Source organism: Ascaphus truei, chromosome 11, assembly GCF_040206685.1.
Source record: "Ascaphus truei isolate aAscTru1 chromosome 11, aAscTru1.hap1, whole genome shotgun sequence".
Taxonomy (NCBI): domain Eukaryota; kingdom Metazoa; phylum Chordata; class Amphibia; order Anura; family Ascaphidae; genus Ascaphus; species Ascaphus truei.
Genome location: NC_134493.1, coordinates 27,786,432 through 27,806,142, shown reverse-complemented (window position 1 = coordinate 27,806,142; position 19,711 = coordinate 27,786,432). Strand labels below are relative to the sequence as shown.

At 52.7% G+C, this 19,711-nt stretch overlaps 1 protein-coding gene across 2 annotated transcripts in view; it reads right to left on the bottom strand.

The window, feature by feature from the left end:
• Positions 1-448: 448 nt before the first annotated feature.
• Positions 449-19,711, bottom strand: part of POLR3E (RNA polymerase III subunit E) — a 42,702-nt gene continuing 23,439 nt past the window's right edge. For both annotated transcript variants that reach the window (XM_075565409.1, XM_075565410.1), the window contains 5 exons: positions 15,067-15,131; positions 12,830-13,329; positions 3,390-3,467; positions 3,026-3,151; positions 449-884 (listed from right to left, as the gene is read on the bottom strand). In XM_075565409.1, the coding sequence (XP_075421524.1) occupies positions 828-884; positions 3,026-3,151; positions 3,390-3,467; positions 12,830-13,329; positions 15,067-15,131 (826 nt within the window). In that variant the 3' untranslated portion in view covers positions 449-827. The remainder of the gene's footprint in view (positions 885-3,025; positions 3,152-3,389; positions 3,468-12,829; positions 13,330-15,066; positions 15,132-19,711) is intronic.

Sequence of the window (19,711 nt, the reverse complement as noted above, 5' to 3'; positions counted from 1 at the left end):
TCACGCGTCAGATAATGGCCCATAGGGTGGCATTGTAAAGCGTTCGCTATGCCATTCGTTGTAAAGTGAGACGTTGGATAGCGAGGACTACCTGTATTTTACTTTAACCCATATGCTTCCATGTGACATGCATTGCAGGACTTCCAGCAACAGTTAGTTACTGTATCTTTACGTTTTCAGATCCACATTGGAAAAGCTGCCGACAAATAACGATTGATCTAAAGATGGCATATTCTCTGGATCGGTCTCTACACTTTCTCTTGGGACCCATGCCATGTTTTGTGGATAACAAACCACACACACACTCTCATAGGGTCAGTGCACGTGTGTGCACTTGGTAATGCCTGAAATATGGTCTGGATAGAGGGCCAAGCCCCCCCCCCCCCCCCCCCCCCGTAACCGATCAGTAAGGAGCTGCTTCCAGCTGCAGTTGTGTGGATGACTGGTGATCTAGCTTAAGTGACTATGGAAACATTTAAACTTGCCTTGTGTTACCCAGTGAGCAGACAAAAACAAAGTTTTCATTAGTTGGCACGATTTCTACAACCAAGATTCAGCCATTCCTTCTCTCCTGTGGAGGCGTACTTTTATTATCGAGGGTGACAGAAATAATGGGATTTAGAAACAAAAATACATTATAGATCCCAAGCGACACCTTCCTTAGGACACTCTGCCTTCCCGGGGCATTGCAGACATGTATGAGTTCTGTGACCTGGGTAACCGTTCTGTGACGGGGCACGAGGCGGATACTTCACACTCCTGACCGGGTGTTCTGTTCAGTCTATGGCTGTGTCGCTGTGTCCAATATGCTGACCCCTCTCTTATCATCAGGACTGCACCGTTCCTTTAAGATACCACATCCCTCCGTAACACACGCAACAGTCCTAAGAAAAGGGAAGCAAGATCCTATTCAGTTAAGTGTAGGAGGTAAGAGGGTGATGATATACTTCATTCTTATAATAAATGCAAGCTCTAGTATTGGAACGAGAGAACCTGTAGATTTGGTACAGGAAGCGATACCTTTTAAAGCTGCAGTTCAAACTGCCGTTTAAAAAAAATAAAATAAAAATTCCATTTAATACGAGTATTAATACAATCTGCACACTGACAAGTGATTAGCCAAGTTGCCGATCGATCTGTTCTCCTGGAATCAATTGCTGAAGGTTCGGCTCAGGCGTTCTTTAAAATCACTGTCAGTGCTGCAAAAGATTACCCAGCATGCAAAGTTCTGTGGGGAAGATCATGTGACCAGGCAGGCACTAGGTACAATTGGTGCACTACTTTAGAGGGCAAAAGGGGTGTGCCAGAGCCTGTCTCAGAAGAGGAAGGGTATGTGACTTTGTAAATGGTTGTTTCTATAGCAAAGATGCTTGATACATAAAAAAAATTCTTTAAAAATGGGGTTAAAAAAAAAAAATCCTACAAAGTATTTTCTCATAGAACAGAACTGATTTAAAAAAAGAAAAAGAAAACACACGTAGGATATAGCATGAACTGCAGCTTTAATGCACGGCCTCCTCCTTACGTCATTTGTTTAGGAGACTGAGCAGTTCCATCTAGAGGGATTCCTTTCTCCTCTGAAAATGGATATGCTGCATTATATGGCAACACTAAGCAAGACTAAGGGGGTCATTCTATACTGTCCGAACCAGCCGTGAAGTCCATGGGAATTTGTCAGAAAACAGCCGTTTCAGCCTCACACACACTAGAATAAGGCCCTAAATGCTTCCAACAATGGTCTACAAAGTCTTCTATTTAGAGAATAATTACAGACTCCCACTGCTGCCCCAAATGCCCTCTCAATACCAATAAAGAAACATCTGTCTATGAGTTGCACAGTTTGTAGACTTTGATGCTTTCTTATCATTAGTGGGAGCATGACACAGACTCGGTGATTTTCAACCTTTTTTCCTCGGGCCCCTAATCACAGTGCTCAGTTACTGAGGCACCACCACAACAGGACACGGACACGGACAGACACACGGGCACACTCACGCACACTCTGCTAATGCTGCTTCCGCCTACTCCTCTGCTTGGCCACACCCCCAGGCTCCCAACACCACCTCCTAATTGGCTGCTGATGGGTAATGCAGCCAATCAGGGTGTAGGAAAATGCCCAGCTTCTTAGCAACGGCCCTGCTCTGGAAAAATCGGGGAAATCCTGTGGCACCCTTTTGATCTTCTCACGGAACCCCAGGATGCCACGGAAACCCGACTGGGAAGCAACAATCTATAGGGAAGGAGCCCTACCTATGACCTGAACACCAGAGCGTTACTTATTGTCACATAAGACATTGCCTGCAAACCCAACCATGCTCCATCTGTGTTTCTGTACCAAAAGGTCTCCCCAGTCTTATTCAGTAGATCCATGGTTCAGCTGTTATGTTGCCCCCGTCCTTCACTGCAATACCAGAGCATACCATCGGTCACTGCCTTTCAAGTGGCTGAGCCCTATTGGAATTCCAGTTTTGGTTCTTCTTGTGACCTTGAGCAAGGTCACCAAAAATTAGATTGTAAACTCTATGGGGCAGGGAATCTGTCTCTTCCAAATGGTATGTACAGGGCAACGTTCTCTGTACAAATACGGTTACAGATTGACTTGGGTTATAATACCCTTCCCGTCACGCTGGGACTTACAGAGCCACGTATCTGCTGAACTTGGAAGTCTCCCGGAAGGAAGACCAGGTGGGAGTTGCTGTCTCAGGAAGGCTGCTTAAAATCAGGTCATCGAAAACTATTTTTGTTTAGAAAGTGTCGTTTTTAAAATACCAGAGTCACCTTAACCAACCAAACCCCACTATGGCTTCAATCCGAACACAAAATGTTTACACAGCGCTGTATCGATCCAATGACAATATCGTGGTTGACCCCTCCAGCGGTGAAAATGGTAAATCGGTTTGCTTCAAGAGAGGCCAACAACACAGCTCTGCAAAGGGTTGGTAAGCCCACGTCTGAGCTCCTAAGCCAATTAAACTGTTTATCAGAACTGTACTTACAAGAGAGTTTAAGACTCTGCGCCTCGTACCTTTAACACCTTGTCCAGATGCTGTTTACTGAGACCGTCCCCAAACTCCTGGCTCAGCCGCGTGTGGATCATGTTTCTGCGCAGCCGGTGGCTCTTGAAGTACAGCTCGAGCAGCGCCTGTCGATGCTTCAACACAAAGAGAGAGGTCATGTCACGGACTCACTTCCGAGCGGTGAACGCAAATCATACTATTAGCTTGGTGCGTCCCATAACTTATTCCCAACTGTATTCCATTTGTAAACGGTGTGATACACAAAATAATGGAAACATGAAAGTATTGAGTCTTGTGTAAAATATCCACATTTGCCACATTTTTCTTACTGATCCCCTGGTAACATCCCGCACAACAAGGTTTCACATGTACCTTGTCATGCACGTCTCCGCATACCCACAGCGCGAAGACTTTCTGTTCCTCGGACGTTCCAGCACTCTGCGGGGGAAACTAGCACAAACATTTACACATCAGTATTGCTTGTTCTGTTCACTTTGAAGATGGCCCCCGTGTCCTCCCATACTATACCCCCCAACTAGCAACTATACTAATCTCTGCCAGTGTGAGATGAAAGCTTTTGTTTATCTCCACACCCACTGGTGGGTGTGGGTGTGGGTGTGTGTGTGTGTGATTATGTATCTATATATCACCCACAATGTACGCAGTGTTTTACAAAAGAGACAATACAGACAAAATTAGACAACAGGAAAAATTGAACTGCTGCTACGAAGAGCTTGCAATCTTAGGCCGTGCTTATAGTGCCGGCGACGCGAATTCGCCTGAAAAAAAAACGTATTGCCGCCGCCGCGTGCGCTTATAGTGCACGCGACGGAGACAAGCGACGGAGCGCCGTCGCGAAAACCTGCCGCCGGCAAAATTAGATTTTTAAGGGCCGTCGCGTCACGTGACGGCCCTTGAACAAATCAAATTGCGGGAATCCTGCGATGCGTCACCCATCGTATCGCCGTAGGCGGCACTATAGGCAAAGCCTTAGGCCTCGGCGGTGCTGAGTGGGCGGCGCGCTCACGCTGGCCGCGATGAAACACATTGCGGCAATGTGTGTGGCCAGCGTGAGCGAGCGCCTGCTCGGCGCTTAGCTGCTTGCAGAGCAAGCAAATTTGATTTTGCTGCTCGCAAGCACGTCACGTGAGCGGTTCGCCCAATGAGGGCGAACCAGCTCCGTGACATCGTGGCCACGCCCCCAGACGCGCACACCTCGCCCCGGCCGAGAAAGGCACAGCGCAGGAGCGCCAGCAGCCTAAGTGGTATGATGGGAGCCTTACAGAGGCAGCAGGTGAGGGAATAAGTGCAGCACACGGCAGGGCTTGGTCACAATGCTTGGTAGGAGTGACAGTGGGTGTGGGACAGCAGCTATGAGCCTATGCTATTGAAATGCGAGTTTTAAGGTTCCCCTTACAGGTGAGGAGAGAAGGTGCTTGCTGTATTCCGAGCGTGAGCGAGTGCCACAGGTAAGGGAAAGGTTTAATGATCAGAACCTTCTACTAATTACATCAGATGAGGGGTTTATCGCACGCTTACTAGTTAGAAGGAAAAAAAACAGATCTGATATATGTTTTTTTTTAGCGGAGGGAAATATTCTTCCTCCTATGGAGAGTGTGTGTGTATAACCCTATACATTGGTACTGTGATGGATTGGATAAAATGCCTATTTCTTCATCTGTAATGTGTACCTTGCTATGATTCCTTACTCAAAATAGCTACCGCAGCTCCCCCTCCCATCAACTATGAAATCAAGATGACACCCAACCGAGGAATTCCACCCAAATGCTAATGTGTCCAAAAAACCTACAATAACAAGACCATATAAGGAAAAGACCTAACAAAGAACCAACGAGACACTGACCTGTGCATTGGCACACAACCTTTATACCTGAGACAGCTCCTTTGCATACAAACCCTCCCCTACAGCCCCTATATAGGAACGCAGGCTGTAGTAATAAAGACAGACATTATCATTCTGAACTCTGTGTCAGTGTGATTTTTCTCAGTGCACTACCTACGTAGGAAACCAATTTGGACGGGGACAGATACTCTCTGCAGACATGTGGTCTGATCCAATTCAGTACAAGCCATACACTGTGCTATTGGTAAGTGGTATTTGCTTATAGTGAAGTACATGTTATAGGACCTCCCGGGGAACCATTCCCACTTGCAAGAATCACCATCCCATATAAAGAAAGTAAAAAGTGCGCTTACTTTCCCGTGCTGGGTTTGCCATAGAAGAAACAGGAATGTGTGCGCACTGCAACACCCCACTCCCTCCTCCAGAAGTTTCTCTACATCAGGGGTGCGCAAACTTTTTCGTCTGCGCCCCCATGCCTGCAACAACCTTCCCCCCCACCCCCCTACCTCGTCTCCGGTGTTTCTGATGTCAAGACGTCATGTGACGCTACGTTGTCAAAAGCCACAGGAGACAAGGTAAGGGAACGTACAGAGGCCTTGCGTGCTCCCCCGGCATTTAATTTAAATGCTTTGTGGAAGAGCGCGTGGCCTTTGTAAGCGCCGCCCCCCCCCAGAAAATGTTGCGCCCCTTCCCCCCCCCAGAAAATGTTGCGCCGCCCCAGCTCTAGATAAATCAGCTGCCGCTTGGACACAATCTTCCTCCCAGAAGACCCCCAAGCTCAGCAAGTAGCCAAATTATTATATTATATTAAATTGTAGCACCAAAACAAAAACTATTGCAGGTCTGGATCTGCTTCCTTCTAACCCACATTAGCGGCGCGAGCCTCACCCACTCCCACCCCCAATTTAGTTTACGTACACCATGGGATTTCCTCTCGCCCCTTTCCTGCACGGTTTCTTTTTTAAATCTGATGCTCCGTTCAGGACATAAAACGTTAGAACGATTAAGTGGCTAAAATGGAGCTTTCCCCAGAGCCCAGTGCAGTGGAACGGTTACCATGGTAACCTCAGCAGGACATGCTCAGGGGGGGGCAAGATAGTAACATTATGGGGGCTCCAAAGTGGCCATTGCCAAACTGCACGTTTTTGGCATGTTCACAAGAAGCGGAGTGAAATGTGTGAGGGAAAAAACGGTCTTTATTGCAAATCGGATTTTCTAAACCGCTTCCAGAAAGTGTGACAAACCGCCCCTTTTGTTCTTGCGTTAGAAGCGAAAGGGCCCGAAGCCTGAAATGGCTGATGGGAGGTGGAGTTCCTAACTTTCCACTACCTCCAGTTGTATATACCTGTCCCCTCAAACACATTAGGGAGAGATGCCTGTGTTGAAAAGGGAACGTACCTCAGGTACCCTGGGAGATATGCTAATGTCTATACAAAGGCTATTTAATAAGGAGTCACACATTTTAAAAGAAATCCTTAAGACCATGGAGTCCTTGTGATGAAGCGGTACCGGTGTCAGACCCAACGGGATTAAAACCCACACGCCCTGGCATTCAGGGCAGCAGCTCCAGCATTGAATGTACCCAGACGGTGGGAAATGCTGGTGTCACCGCACACGTTCCCGCTCTGCTACGCACCCCTGTACCCCCCCCCACCAGCGTCCTGTCATTCCCCGGCGCGGGGAGACTCCAGCCACCGCACACGTTCCCACTCTGCTACGCACCCCTGTAACCCCCCCACCAGCGTCCTGTCATTCCCCGGCGCGGGGAGACTCCAGCCACCGCACACGTTCCCACTCTGCTACGCACCCCTGTAACCCCCCCACCAGCGTCCTGTCATTCCCCGGCGCGGGGAGTCTCCAGTCACCGCACACGTTCCCGCTCTGCTACGCACCCCTGTACCCCCCCCACCAGCGTCCTGTCATTCCCCGGCGCGGGGAGACTCCAGCCACCGCACACGTTCCCGCTCTGCTACGCACCTCTGTAACCCCCCCACCAGCTTCCCTTCATTCCCCGGCGCGGGGAGACTCCAGCCACCGCACACGTTCCCGCTCTGCTACGCACCCCTGTAACCCCCCCACCAGCGTCCTGTCATTCCCCGGCGCGGGGAGACTCCAGCACCGCACACGTTCCCGCTCTGCTACGCACCCCTGTAACCCCCCCCCACCAGCGTCCTTTCATTCCCCGGCGCGGGGAGACTCCAGCCACCGCACACGTTCCCACTCTGCTACGCACCCCTGTAACCCCCCCACCAGCGTCCTGTCATTCCCCGGCGCGGGGAGACTTCAGCACCGCACACGTTCCCGCTCTGCTACGCACCCCTGTAACCCCCACACTAGCGTCCCTTCATTCCCCGGCGCGGGGAGACTCCAGCACCGCACACGTTCCCGCTCTGCTACGCACCCCTGTAACCCCCCCACCAGCGTCCCTTCATTCCCCGGCGCGGGGAGACTGCAGCCACCGCACACGTTCCCGCTCTGCTACGCACCCCTGTAACCCCCCCACCAGCGTCCTGTCATTCCCCGGCGCGGGGAGACTCCAGCCACCGCACACGTTCCCGCTCTGCTACGCACCCCTGTAACCCCCCCACCAGCGTCCTGTCATTCCCCGGCGCGGGGAGACTCCAGCCACCGCACACGTTCCCGCTCTGCTCCGCACCCCTGTAACCCCCCCACTAGCGTCCTTTCATTCCCCGGCGCGGGGAGACTGCAGCCACCGCACACGTTCCCGCTCTGCTACGCACCCCTGTAACCCCCCCACTAGCGTCCTGTCATTCCCCGGCGCGGGGAGACAGCAGCCACCGCACACGTTCCCGCTCTGCTACGCACCCCTGTAACCCCCCCACCAGCGTCCTGTCATTCCCCGGCGCGGGGAGACTCCAGCCACCGCACACGTTCCCGCTCTGCTACGCACCCCTGTAACCCCCCCACCAGCGTCCTTTCATTCCCCGGCGCGGGGAGACTCCAGCCACCGCACACGTCCCCGCTCTGCTACGCACCCCTGTAACCCCCCCCCACCAGCGTCCTGTCATTCCCCGGCGCGGGGAGACTCCAGCCACCGCACACGTTCCCGCTCTGCTACGCACCCCTGTAACCCCCCCACCAGCGTCCTGTCATTCCCCGGCGCGGGGAGACTCCAGCCACCGCACACGTCCCCCGCTCTGCTACGCACCCCTGTAACCCCCCCACCAGCGTCCTGTCATTCCCCGGCGCGGGGAGACTCCAGCCACCGCACACGTTCCCGCTCTGCTACGCACCCCTGTACCCCCCCCACCAGCGTCCTTTCATTCCCCGGCGCGGGGAGTCTCCAGCCACCGCACACGTTCCCGCTCTGCTACGCACCCCTGTAACCCCCCCACCAGCGTCCTGTCATTCCCCGGCGCGGGGAGACTCCAGCACCGCACACGTTCCCACTCTGCTACGCACCCCTGTAACCCCCCCACCAGCGTCCTGTCATTCCCCGGCGCGGGGAGACTGCAGCCACCGCACACGTTCCCGCTCTGCTACGCACCCCTGTAACCCCCCCACTAGCGTCCTGTCATTCCCCGGCGCGGGGAGACTCCAGCCACCGCACACGTTCCCACTCTGCTACGCACCCCTGTAACCCCCCCCCCCACCAGCGTCCTGTCATTCCCCGGCGCGGGGAGACTCCAGCCACCGCACACGTTCCCGCTCTGCTACGCACCCCTGTAACCCCCCCACCAGCGTCCTGTCATTCCCCGGCGCGGGGAGACTCCAGCCACCGCACACGTTCCCACTCTGCTACGCACCCCTGTAACCCCCCCCCCCCACCAGCGTCCTGTCATTCCCCGGCGCGGGGAGACTCTAGCCACACATCTCTCAGGTGCATTAGGTGGGCTCAATTTTATGCACAAGGAACATTGAGCTGGCAACCAGAAACCGGCAATGTTCTGCTTTTAAAGCAACAATACTACTTTCCCCCACTCTCCCCTTTAACCCTTACTTATATATGTAAAGCGGGTGACAATGTATATTTCTACATTGTTACCCAAGTTGGCAACCGTATGGTCCTCCTATTACAAATCTGTAAAAAGCCAGATTGTGTGCCTATCATAATGGCCGTCTTTCAGTTTAAATCAATCCTTCAGTCCGTGTAACTCAGCAGCTACAATGTATCCTTATATTACTAAGGTAACATTATCTATTGTTACAGTTTGCAGCTCAAACTGCTGGGAACACTGGCATCAAATTATCACAAACAAGAAAGTGTTACAAATATCTTGCACTGCTGGGGAGGTGGGCTAAAACCTGCTACACCAGGGGCTTGCGAACTGGGGGGTGCGTCCCCCTCTGAAACTTTCAGGGGGGGGGGGGGCGGTGCTTACAGAGGCCCCACGCTCTTCCCCAAAGCATTTAAATAAAATGCCGGGGAGCGCGCGCGAGGCCTCCGTAACTCACTTACCTGGTCTCCGGCGGCTTCGGCCTCGGGGGGTCAGATGACGTCATGTTGGCATGGCAACGCGGGGTCACCGCACGTTATCACGTCAAAACGCCGGCAAACAGGCAAGGGGGGGGAGGGGCGCAGACTAAAGTTTGCACACCCCTGTGCTACAGAAATCAAAGGATGCTTTAAAAGTGATTAAAACTGGCATAAAGAGATATACATATACACACATATATATAAAAGTCACCATTATCCAATACTACAGAGCTGATTTATTTAAAAAGAACATACAAGATGTCGCTAGGGATATAAGCAGATGAGACGGAGCACAGCTGCAGCATTGGACCTTTGAGCCTGGATGTATCTCGCTGACACGGTATCTCGCTGACACGGTATCTCGCTGACACGGTATCTCGCTGACACGGTATCTCGCTGACACGGTATCTCGCTGACACGGTATCTCGCTGACACGGTATCTCGCTGACACGGTATCTCGCTGACACGGTATCTCGCCTTCAGCTGCTTTGCGGACTCTTGCTGCTTAGCAGGGAGTGAATACATTTATAGCGGGACTCTGTTTGGCAGCCAGGGTTTGCCGACGTAAACTCCTCTGCACCAGGACCACGGTGTCTTACTTTAACCTGCAAGGCCGCGCTTATAGCGCCGGCGACGTCAGGCTGCGGTCGCTGGAAAAATCAAATGGTGATGACTTCCTGCGATCGCGACCAAGCCGTCGCTTCGCGCTTACTATACGCACGTTCCACGGCGGCAATGCATTTGTTTTGACGCGACACCGCGTTGCCGGCACTATAAGCGCAGCCCTGGGCTTACCCCCTGATTTTGCTGGTTGGGTTATTTGTTCCTCTTTTGTGCATTTGTTGGGGTTAGGATCAAGGGAGAGGGAAGTACCTGTTGTCTCACAGACCGTAGGGAGCGGGCCAGAAGAAGGGGTTCATCCCCCGAAACGTTGCCCCCCCCCCTCTACTTGCCTAATATTTTATATAGACGTTAGCATATCTCCCAGGGTACCTCAGGTGTGTTCTTTTTTTCAGCACAGGCAACTCTCCCTAATTTATTTAGAGGGAGGTTAGAGGGTACATATACACAACTGGAGATACAAGAAAGTTAGGAGGTGGTCGTCCTCCTCTAAATATAGCAAGTTTGCACAAAAATGTGATTTTGATCATTCCGCCCAGATTTGCATTGCCAGAATGAAAACGCTACTTTAAAAAAAAAAAAAAAAAAGCCTTTTTCGCACGGTTTGGACACGTGAAAAAGGGCTTACAGAACAGCACAACATGCACATTTGCTGCTAACGTGTACTTAAGAAGTGATTTGTCACTATTCGGAGATACTACTCAACAATCAGTGATAATGCGATCCAAAGCCGGATCCTTCCAGTTCATACAAAGTATCATTCCAGAGGTGCAGGATAGGGCACAGGGGTTAGTGAGATATATGAAGTAAAGTCCCCAGATGGGCCAATATTCCCTGAAGGGTCAGGCAAATGGTACCACCACGGTCAGGTCCTCATTGGGAAGGTCCCTGGACTCACAGCTGACAATTATAAGAAATGAAAGCAGTAACACTCACACATTTACCCCGTCCTGTGTTTCCTGGCGGGCGTGCAGCCAAGTGAAGTTGCTTGTACTGTACTGGAAAAAAAGGGAGAACCAGCGCACTGCCAATGAAGTGGGTCCCAAAATAGTGAATAAAAAATACATTTATTGATCCATAAAAAAGGAGGTACACTCTCCTACGCGTTTCGTGTACAAATACACTTTATGATAGTGTATTTTGTACACGAAACGCGTAGGAGAGAGCCTACCTACTTTTTTATGGATCAATAAAGGTATTTTTTATTCACCATTTTGGGACCCACTTCATTGGCAGTGCGCTGGTTCTCCCTTTTTTTCTTCCAATTCAGAGATACTAGAATAGGCCCCTATATGTGTCCAAGTCAAACTTCTGTGGGGAGCGGAATTGCGGTTTTAAATGGGGGGGGGGGGGTGAAGAGAACATTCGGTACAACAAAGGAGGTTAGAAGCTGCCCAGACGCAGGGCTGCACAGAAGCAGGTGCCCGACGCTGCCCACACGCAGGGCTGCACAGCAGGTGCCCGACGCTGCCCAGGCGCAGGGCTGCACAGACGCAGGTGCAGGTGCGTGTCTCTGCCCAGGCGCACGGTTGCACAGACGCAGGTGCAGGTGTGCGACGCTACCCAGGCGCACGGTTGCACAGACGCAGGTGCAGGTGCGTGTCTCTGCCCAGGCGCACGGTTGCACAGACGCAGGTGCAGGTGCGTGTCTCTGCCCAGGCGCACGGTTGCACAGACGCAGGTGCAGGTGCGTGTCTCTGCCCAGGCGCAGGTCTGTAGGAATAACTTGGCCGTAACAAGCAACTTTCAAAAGATAAAACCCCAGGTCACAAAGTTCTCCCGAGCGCTGGAATGTTTCCTTTGCTTTGTGACTCCATTCTCCCTCTTGAGAACAATCCATCTTTTTCAGTTGGATAAACACTGCAGGCCGCTCCCAAACTCTGGGCCCTTTAGCACCAAAGAATGAATGGACCTTTTTATTGACTCAGGGTGTCTTTTAAAGTTGAGTTTTGCATTGTATTTTTCAGAAGATACAGTAATACGCTGTTATATTTAAGCACAAAGGACTCCAACGAGACCGGTGTGTTTAATGCAGAGCAGCGTTACTGGAAGGTTGCACCAAAGTAAAGGATCCGCGTACGAGGTTTATTTTTATATATATAGATGGGAGGCAGAGGTCTCCGGATATGAACCACGTTCATTTAAGCTCCGTGGACTCACTGCTTACCGAGATACTTATCTCCCAAGGTACTCCCAACACCGCCCCCTTCAGGGGAAGAAAATAGGAGTGTAAATGTTGCTGTGACCCTATTGGCCTATGTGACATCATCCGTCACTGATTATTGGCCATGTGACATCATCCGTCACTTATTATTGGCCCATGTGCCATGGGAGATTTAAACCTGCATGAAGAACCAGCCCTGGTACATTAAACCATTATATCATACTCCGATTCGGATTTAAAATCCACAATTTGGTTTCTCCTGTCGTGTGTATGTTTTATGCAGCTATTGTATTATATTTCACTGTCTTCTAACGGCCTGTTTCGTGACACTCTGCGTGCACGGACGGCAGTCTGTGAAGATAAATAGCCATACGTCAATATTGCAACAGCTTTCACCATTGCAAAAAAAAGGTCATTAAAAATGAATCAAAAAAGGGAATTAATAAACAAATTCTCTAATCCTGAGGATCAGAAAGAATCGATGATATTCTGACTAATTTAAGTTGTTGATTTAAGATCAACCAGTTTGCTGGACAAGGGGCCAGTGTATCCCTGAGAAATGCATTGGTCTGACTCTATAAAGCAACAAAGAGGTTTCTTACCGGTCATTCCAAGCAGACAAAGGGCCCCAACAAATGTTTCATTATGATGAACAAAATCTTACACCTGGGCAATGTGATATTTAACCAACAAGACATTAAAAAGTAAAAACCTTCTCTACTTACAGGCACCAGAATCTGTTTACATCCAGCGTTTAGAGCAGTTTCCTGTAACATTTTGTCCGAGATGCCACTAAACAGCGTATGTCCAGGGGGAAGACCAGCTAAATGCAGGTTAAATAAGCGTTTCAGTTCGCTCATAGTCAGCACGTACTGTCTCTTAAATGTCGCGGCCATAAACGCTCGCAGTTCTTGTGCTACAGCGTTCATGTCTCCCCTCGCCATGTGAATGCCGTTCACAGGTTCCCGGGAGCTCTCGGCCACGTGAATGCCGTTGACCATCCCATTGTTCATACTGTCACAGGTAGACGTATCCATGGTCTCCTCATCACTCACAGGCTCCTCTTTAATGCGGACGTCTGTCGGAACCGCTGTGCTGGAAGCAGAACTCGCTCTGCTCTGCTCCTTCTTACTCTGGAAATCCTTCCGCAGCTGCTCATGGTTCTCCTTGGCCTTTGTTCGGGCTACATTGACCACTTGGTCCCCAGAGAAAATCATAGGCTGAGCTGTCAACCAAAGAACACCACACGTTATGAACAACACACAGCTTCTGGAGTGCCAAGAAGTTCTGGACACGTGCGGAGAATTTCCCAATAAATCAGGGGTTATCGTGGACCTTTTCACAGTTAATCTCATTAAAGGCAATTCTTACTTCGCTCTAGAGAAGCAACAGTATAGAATAAGCAGTAAACATACTCCAACCTTCAAGGTACACTGGCATTCATTGGGAAATACAGACCAGAGGGCAGGGGTTGTCGTTCTATCAGCTACATACGTCTTTTCACATCTTATTTCCAGAACTACACGGCATCACGCAATACTACACGGAACTGAAATATGTTTGGTCTCTATTTGCCCCGGAGGGGAGAATCATACCCTTTATAGATAAATATATCTGAACTTCATGCTACTCCGTAGCAGCAATCATAATAAAACACCCACATTAACAGAAATAAGCCATGTGCAAGGTCTACTTGTTTAGCAATACGCCCGTATCACCTTTGACATCAGTGACGCTCTAATCTTGCTTAAGCTACAGTCCAACAAACACACTTATCTTCCTCAAGAGACAAGGGCAAGCTGGCTGGGAGTTATGGGTGAAATAGGTTTAAAAATGCAGTCTGTGAATTATACAAAATATCCCTAAAAATGGGTACATTGGGGGACCTCTAGCAGCCGTGCTACATAGCACCGTGTAGCAGATAAGCCATTAATTATTTACGTTCGGCATTTTATCCCCAAAGATTAGAGCGAAAAGTTGCATTCTGAAAAATAACTGTTAATACCAAGGACAATGCTTAGCAATGACTAGTGGCTAATGATAAGGTTCTGGCTTTGAGCAGCTGAAAGGTCAGCATGCCTGATCCTGTACTGCCCCTACATTAAGCAGTGCAAGTCCCTGGGATTAGGGTAAGGCTCTGTTGTTACTGTGATTGGCTGGGTGTTTTGAAAGCCTCATTAAAATCAGAACAAACGTAGGTGTAAAATCCAGGACATGCATTTGCAATGCTATGTTATGTGGGGAGGGCAGCCAGAGTGGGATTAGGGTAACAACTTTAGCTATCGACAGTCACAAGACTGCGAACATTGCAACCTAACTGGAGTTCGCTAAGGAAGCAGGACTACTGCTCACAAGCAAAGTCTCCATTATTTTACCATCATAGGGCAACAGAAGTGGCAATAAATCTAATCTGCACAACCTCAGTATTCGGATTATCGATAGAAATGGAAATTCTGTGAAAATCTCTTGATGCACGTGTGACGTATGTAAAACCAGAGTCACACACAGAGTCACACACAGAGTCACACACAGAGTCACACACAGAGTCACACACAGAGTCACACACAGAGTCACACACAGAGTCACACACAGAGTCACACACAGAGTCACACACAGAGTCACACACAGAGACACACACAGAGACACACACAGAGACACACACAGAGTCACACACAGAGACACACACAGAGACACACACAGAGACACACACAGAGACACACACAGAGACACACACAGAGACACACACAGAGACACACACAGAGACACACAGTCACACACACAGTCACACACACAGTCACACACCTTTACCCCATAAATTGAAACTTTTTTGCCCCTTCTTTGTTTATTTCGCAAGTCGGATAATAAACTACATGTCTGAATCCCGCTGTGAAACGGAAGCGCCTCCCTATAATGGTCATGCAACGGTAACATTCACTAATAAAAATGTCATTTTTGGCTTCACCTGATAACAGATCTTGCTTCTTGGGCATCAGATCTTCCTTTGGCAGATTAAACACCTTCTCTAATCTGAAATGCAAGCAGACACGGCTGAGCAGCACATTACACAAACGGGCAGTTTTGGGTTATCTTGCAGTCTACCCACAATGCACCTTTCCTGGCAAAACCTTTTGCCATTAGCACATTTTACTGCAGTGTCTCTCAAACGGGGTGCAGCGGCCCCCGGAGGAAACAAACGCTGCCTGGAGGCAGAGACAGAGATCCGCATCTCCTCCCACCCCGGCTCAGAGAGAGACTCCCCATCTCCTCAGAGAGAGACTCCGCATCTCCTCCCACCCCGGCTCAGAGAGAGACTCCCCATCTCCTCAGAGAGAGACTCCGCATCTCCTCCCACCCCGGCTCAGAGAGAGACTCCCCATCTCCTCCCACCCCGGCTCAGAGAGAGACTCCCCATCTCCTCCCACCCCGGCTCAGAGAGAGACTCCCCATCTCCTCCCAGCCCGGCTCAGAGAGAGACTCCCCATCTCCTCAGAGAGAGACTCCCCATCTCCTCCCAGCCCGGCTCAGAGAGACTCCCCATCTCCTCCCAGCCCGGCTCAGAGAGAGACTCCCCATCTCCTCCCAGCCCGGCTCAGAGAGAGACTCCCCATCTCCTCCCAGCCCGGCTCAGAGAGAGACTCCCCATCTCCTCCCAGCCCGGCTCAGAGAGACTCCCCATCTCCTCCCAGCCCGGCTCAGAGAGAGACTCCCCATCTCCTCAGAGAGAGACTCCCCATCTCCTCCCAGCCCGGCTCAGAGAGACTCCCCATCTCCTCCCACCCCGGCTCAGAGAGAGACTCCCCATCTCCTCCCAGCCCGGCTCAGAGAGAGACTCCCCATCTCCTCCCAGCCCGGCTCAGAGAGAGACCCCCCATATCCTCCCAGCCCGGCTCAGAGAGAGACTCCCCATCTCCTCAGAGAGAGACTCCCCATCTCCTCCCACCCCGGCTCAGAGAGAGACTCCCCATCTCCTCCCACCCCGGCTCAGAGACGCCCCATCTCCTCCCACCCCGGCTCAGAGAGAGACTCCCCATCTCCTCAGCGAGAGACTCCCCATCTCCTCCCACCCCGGCTCAGAGAGAGACTCCCCATCTCCTCCCACCCCGGCTCAGAGAGACTCCTCATCTCCTCCCACCCCGGCTCAGAGAGAGACTCCCCATCTCCTCCCACCCCGGCTCAGAGAGACTCCCCATCTCCTCCCACCCCGGCTCAGAGAGAGACTCCCCATCTCCTCCCAGCCCGGCTCAGAGAGAGACTCCCCATCTCCTCCCAGCCCGGCTCAGAGAGAGACTCCCCATCTCCTCCCAGCCCGGATCAGAGAGAGACTCCCCATCTCCTCCCAGCCCGGGTCAGAGAGAGACTCCCCATCTCCTCCCAGCCCGGCTCAGAGAGACTCCCCATCTCCTCCCAGCCCGGCTCAGAGAGAGACTCCCCATCTCCTCAGAGAGAGACTCCCCATCTCCTCCCACCCCGGCTCAGAGAGAGACTCCCCATCTCCTCCCAGCCCGGCTCAGAGAGAGACTCCCCATCTCCTCCCAGCCCGGCTCAGAGAGAGACTCCCCATCTCCTCCCAGCCCGGCTCAGAGAGAGACCCCCCATCTCCTCCCAGCCCGGCTCAGAGAGAGACTCCCCATCTCCTCAGAGAGAGACTCCCCATCTCCTCCCACCCCGGCTCAGAGAGAGACTCCCCATCTCCTCCCACCCCGGCTCAGAGACGCCCCATCTCCTCCCAGCCCGGCTCAGAGAGAGACTCCCCATCTCCTCCCACCCCGGCTCAGAGAGAGACTCCCCATCTCCTCAGCGAGAGACTCCCCACCTCCTCCCACCCCAGCTCAGAGAGAGACTCCCCATCTCCTCCCACCCTGGCTCAGAGAGAGACTCCCCATCTCCTCCCACCCCGGCTCAGAGAGAGACTCCCCATCTCCTCCCACCCCGGCTCAGAGACGCCCCATCTCCTCCCAGCCCGGCTCAGAGAGAGACTCCCCATCTCCTCCCACCCCGGCTCAGAGAGAGACTCCCCATCTCCTCAGCGAGAGACTCCCCATCTCCTCCCACCCCGGCTCAGAGAGAGACTCCCCATCTCCTCCCACCCCGGCTCAGAGAGACTCCTCATCTCCTCCCACCCCGGCTCAGAGAGAGACTCCCCATCTCCTCCCACCCCGGCTCAGAGAAAGACTCCCCATCTCCTCCCAGCCCGGCTCAGAGAGAGACTCCCCATCTCCTCCCAGCCCGGCTCAGAGAGAGACTCCCCATCTCCTCCCAGCCCGGATCAGAGAGAGACTCCCCATCTCCTCCCAGCCCGGGTCAGAGAGAGACTCCCCATCTCCTCCCAGCCCGGCTCAGAGAGACTCACCATCTCCTCCCAGCCCGGCTCAGAGAGACTCCCCATCTCCTCCCAGCCCGGCTCAGAGAGAGACTCCCCATCTCCTCAGAGAGAGACTCCCCATCTCCTCCCACCCCGGCTCAGAGAGAGACTTCCCATCTCCTCCCAGCCCGGCTCAGAGAGAGACTCCCCATCTCCTCCCAGCCCGGCTCAGAGAGAGACTCCCCATCTCCTCCCAGCCCGGCTCAGAGAGAGACCCCCCATCTCCTCCCAGCCCGGCTCAGAGAGAGACTCCCCATCTCCTCAGAGAGAGACTCCCCATCTCCTCCCAGCCCGGCTCAGAGAGAGACTCCCCATCTCCTCCCACCCCGGCTCAGAGAGACTCCCCATCTCCTCCCACCCCGGCTCAGAGAGAGACTCCCCATCTCCTCCCAGCCCGGCTCAGAGAGAGACTCCCCATCTCCTCCCAGCCCGGCTCAGAGAGAGACTCCCCATCTCCTCCCAGCCCGGCTCAGAGAGAGACTCCCCATCTCCTCCCAGCCCGGTTCAGAGAGAGACTCCCCATCTCCTCCCAGCCCGGCTCAGAGAGAGACTCCCCATCTCCTCCCAGCCCGGCTCAGAGAGAGACTCCCCATCTCCTCCCAGCCCGGCTCAGAGAGAGACTCCCCATCTCCTCCCAGCCCGGCTCAGAGAGAGACTCCCCATCTCCTCCCACCCCGGCTCAGAGAGACTCCCCATCTCCTCGCAGCCCGGCTCAGAGAAAGACTCCCCATCTCCTCGCAGCCCGGCTCAGAGAAAGACTCCCCATCTCCTCCCAGCCCGGCTCAGAGAGACTCCCCATCTCCTCCCAGCCCGGCTCAGAGAGACTCCCCATCTCCTCGCAGCCCGGCTCAGAGAGAGACTCCCCATCTCCTCCCACCCCGGCTCAGAGAGAGACTCCCCATCTCCTCCCAGCCCGGCTCAGAGAGAGACTCCCCATCTCCTCCCAGCCCGGCTCAGAGAGAGACTCCCCATCTCCTCCCAGCCCGGCTCAGAGAGACTCCCCATCTCCTCCCAGCCCGGCTCAGAGAGAGACTCCCCATCTCCTCCCACCCCGGCTCAGAGAGACTCCCCATCTCCTCCCAGCCCGGTTCAGAGACGCCCCATCTCCTCCCAGCCCGGCTCAGAGAGAGACTCCCCATCTCCTCCCACCCCGGCTCAGAGAGACTCCGCATCTCCGGAGCACGCGATGAGCAGCTGGCATGTTTTAGGTGTGCGGGAAGGTGAGGGAAGAAGGGAGGAGTGAGGGATTTGTTTAGGGATGGGGGGGGGGGGGGGAGGCGGCGAGTGCCTTGTGTGGGGAGGGGGAAGATGTGTAGTGTAAGTAAGAAAATGGAGGGGTGCAAGATTGAGAAAGGGTGTGAGGGGTGGAGGGGCGAGGGGTGGAGGGGCAAGGGGTGGAGGGGCAAGGGGTGGAGGGGCGAGGGGTGGAGGGGCGAGAGGCGGAGGGGCGAGGGGCGGAGGGCTGAGAGGGCGATGACAAGGGTTGCCCTGAGATTTCAAAAAATAAAAATAAATTGAGAACCCCTATTTTAGTGGCGGACTGCATCACCAATGGGACGGTCCTTCACATTACGCTGTGTAACAGTTTACACCATGCAGTTTATTGCAAACACCAAAGCCACACCTAAGGCCTCGGACATGGTGATATGAAGAGCGCTGAGCAGCGCCGACGCTCATGCTCTCCTGCTTTTTCGTGTCCCTGCATGAGCGTCAGCGAGCGCGCTTGTGTGCAGGGTGGGAGGCAGGTGGGGCTAGTGCGCAACATCACGGTGCCGACGTCACGGACTGCCATTGGCTTTTAGCAGTCACGTGACCGGCCCTGCGCTTCCCTCAGCGGGAAAACTTAATTTTCACTGTCGGCTGAAATTCCACATGCCTCCGCACGCCTCCGCACGCCTGCGGAAGCGCCGTCTAAAGCCACGCTGATAGGGATAATGTTTCCCCTTAGCGCGCCTCAGCACGGTCTTTCTGACCATGTCCAAGGCCTAAGGCTTTTACTTTCTAGGAACATGTCCCTGGATTGAAATAATTAAATAGCCATTCTGCGAGCTGCAATTAGTTAAAAAAAATATTCTGTTCTCCATAACAAATACCCAAATATAAAAAGGCAAAAAAATGTATGTTCAAAACTAAACACTAATATTTATCGGAAATTCTTATTCGCTAGTATTTTAATGTATAAATTGGCTTATTCCACATCAGCGAAGGCGGCCAAATCGGATTGTTTTTGTACGAAACGCCCCAC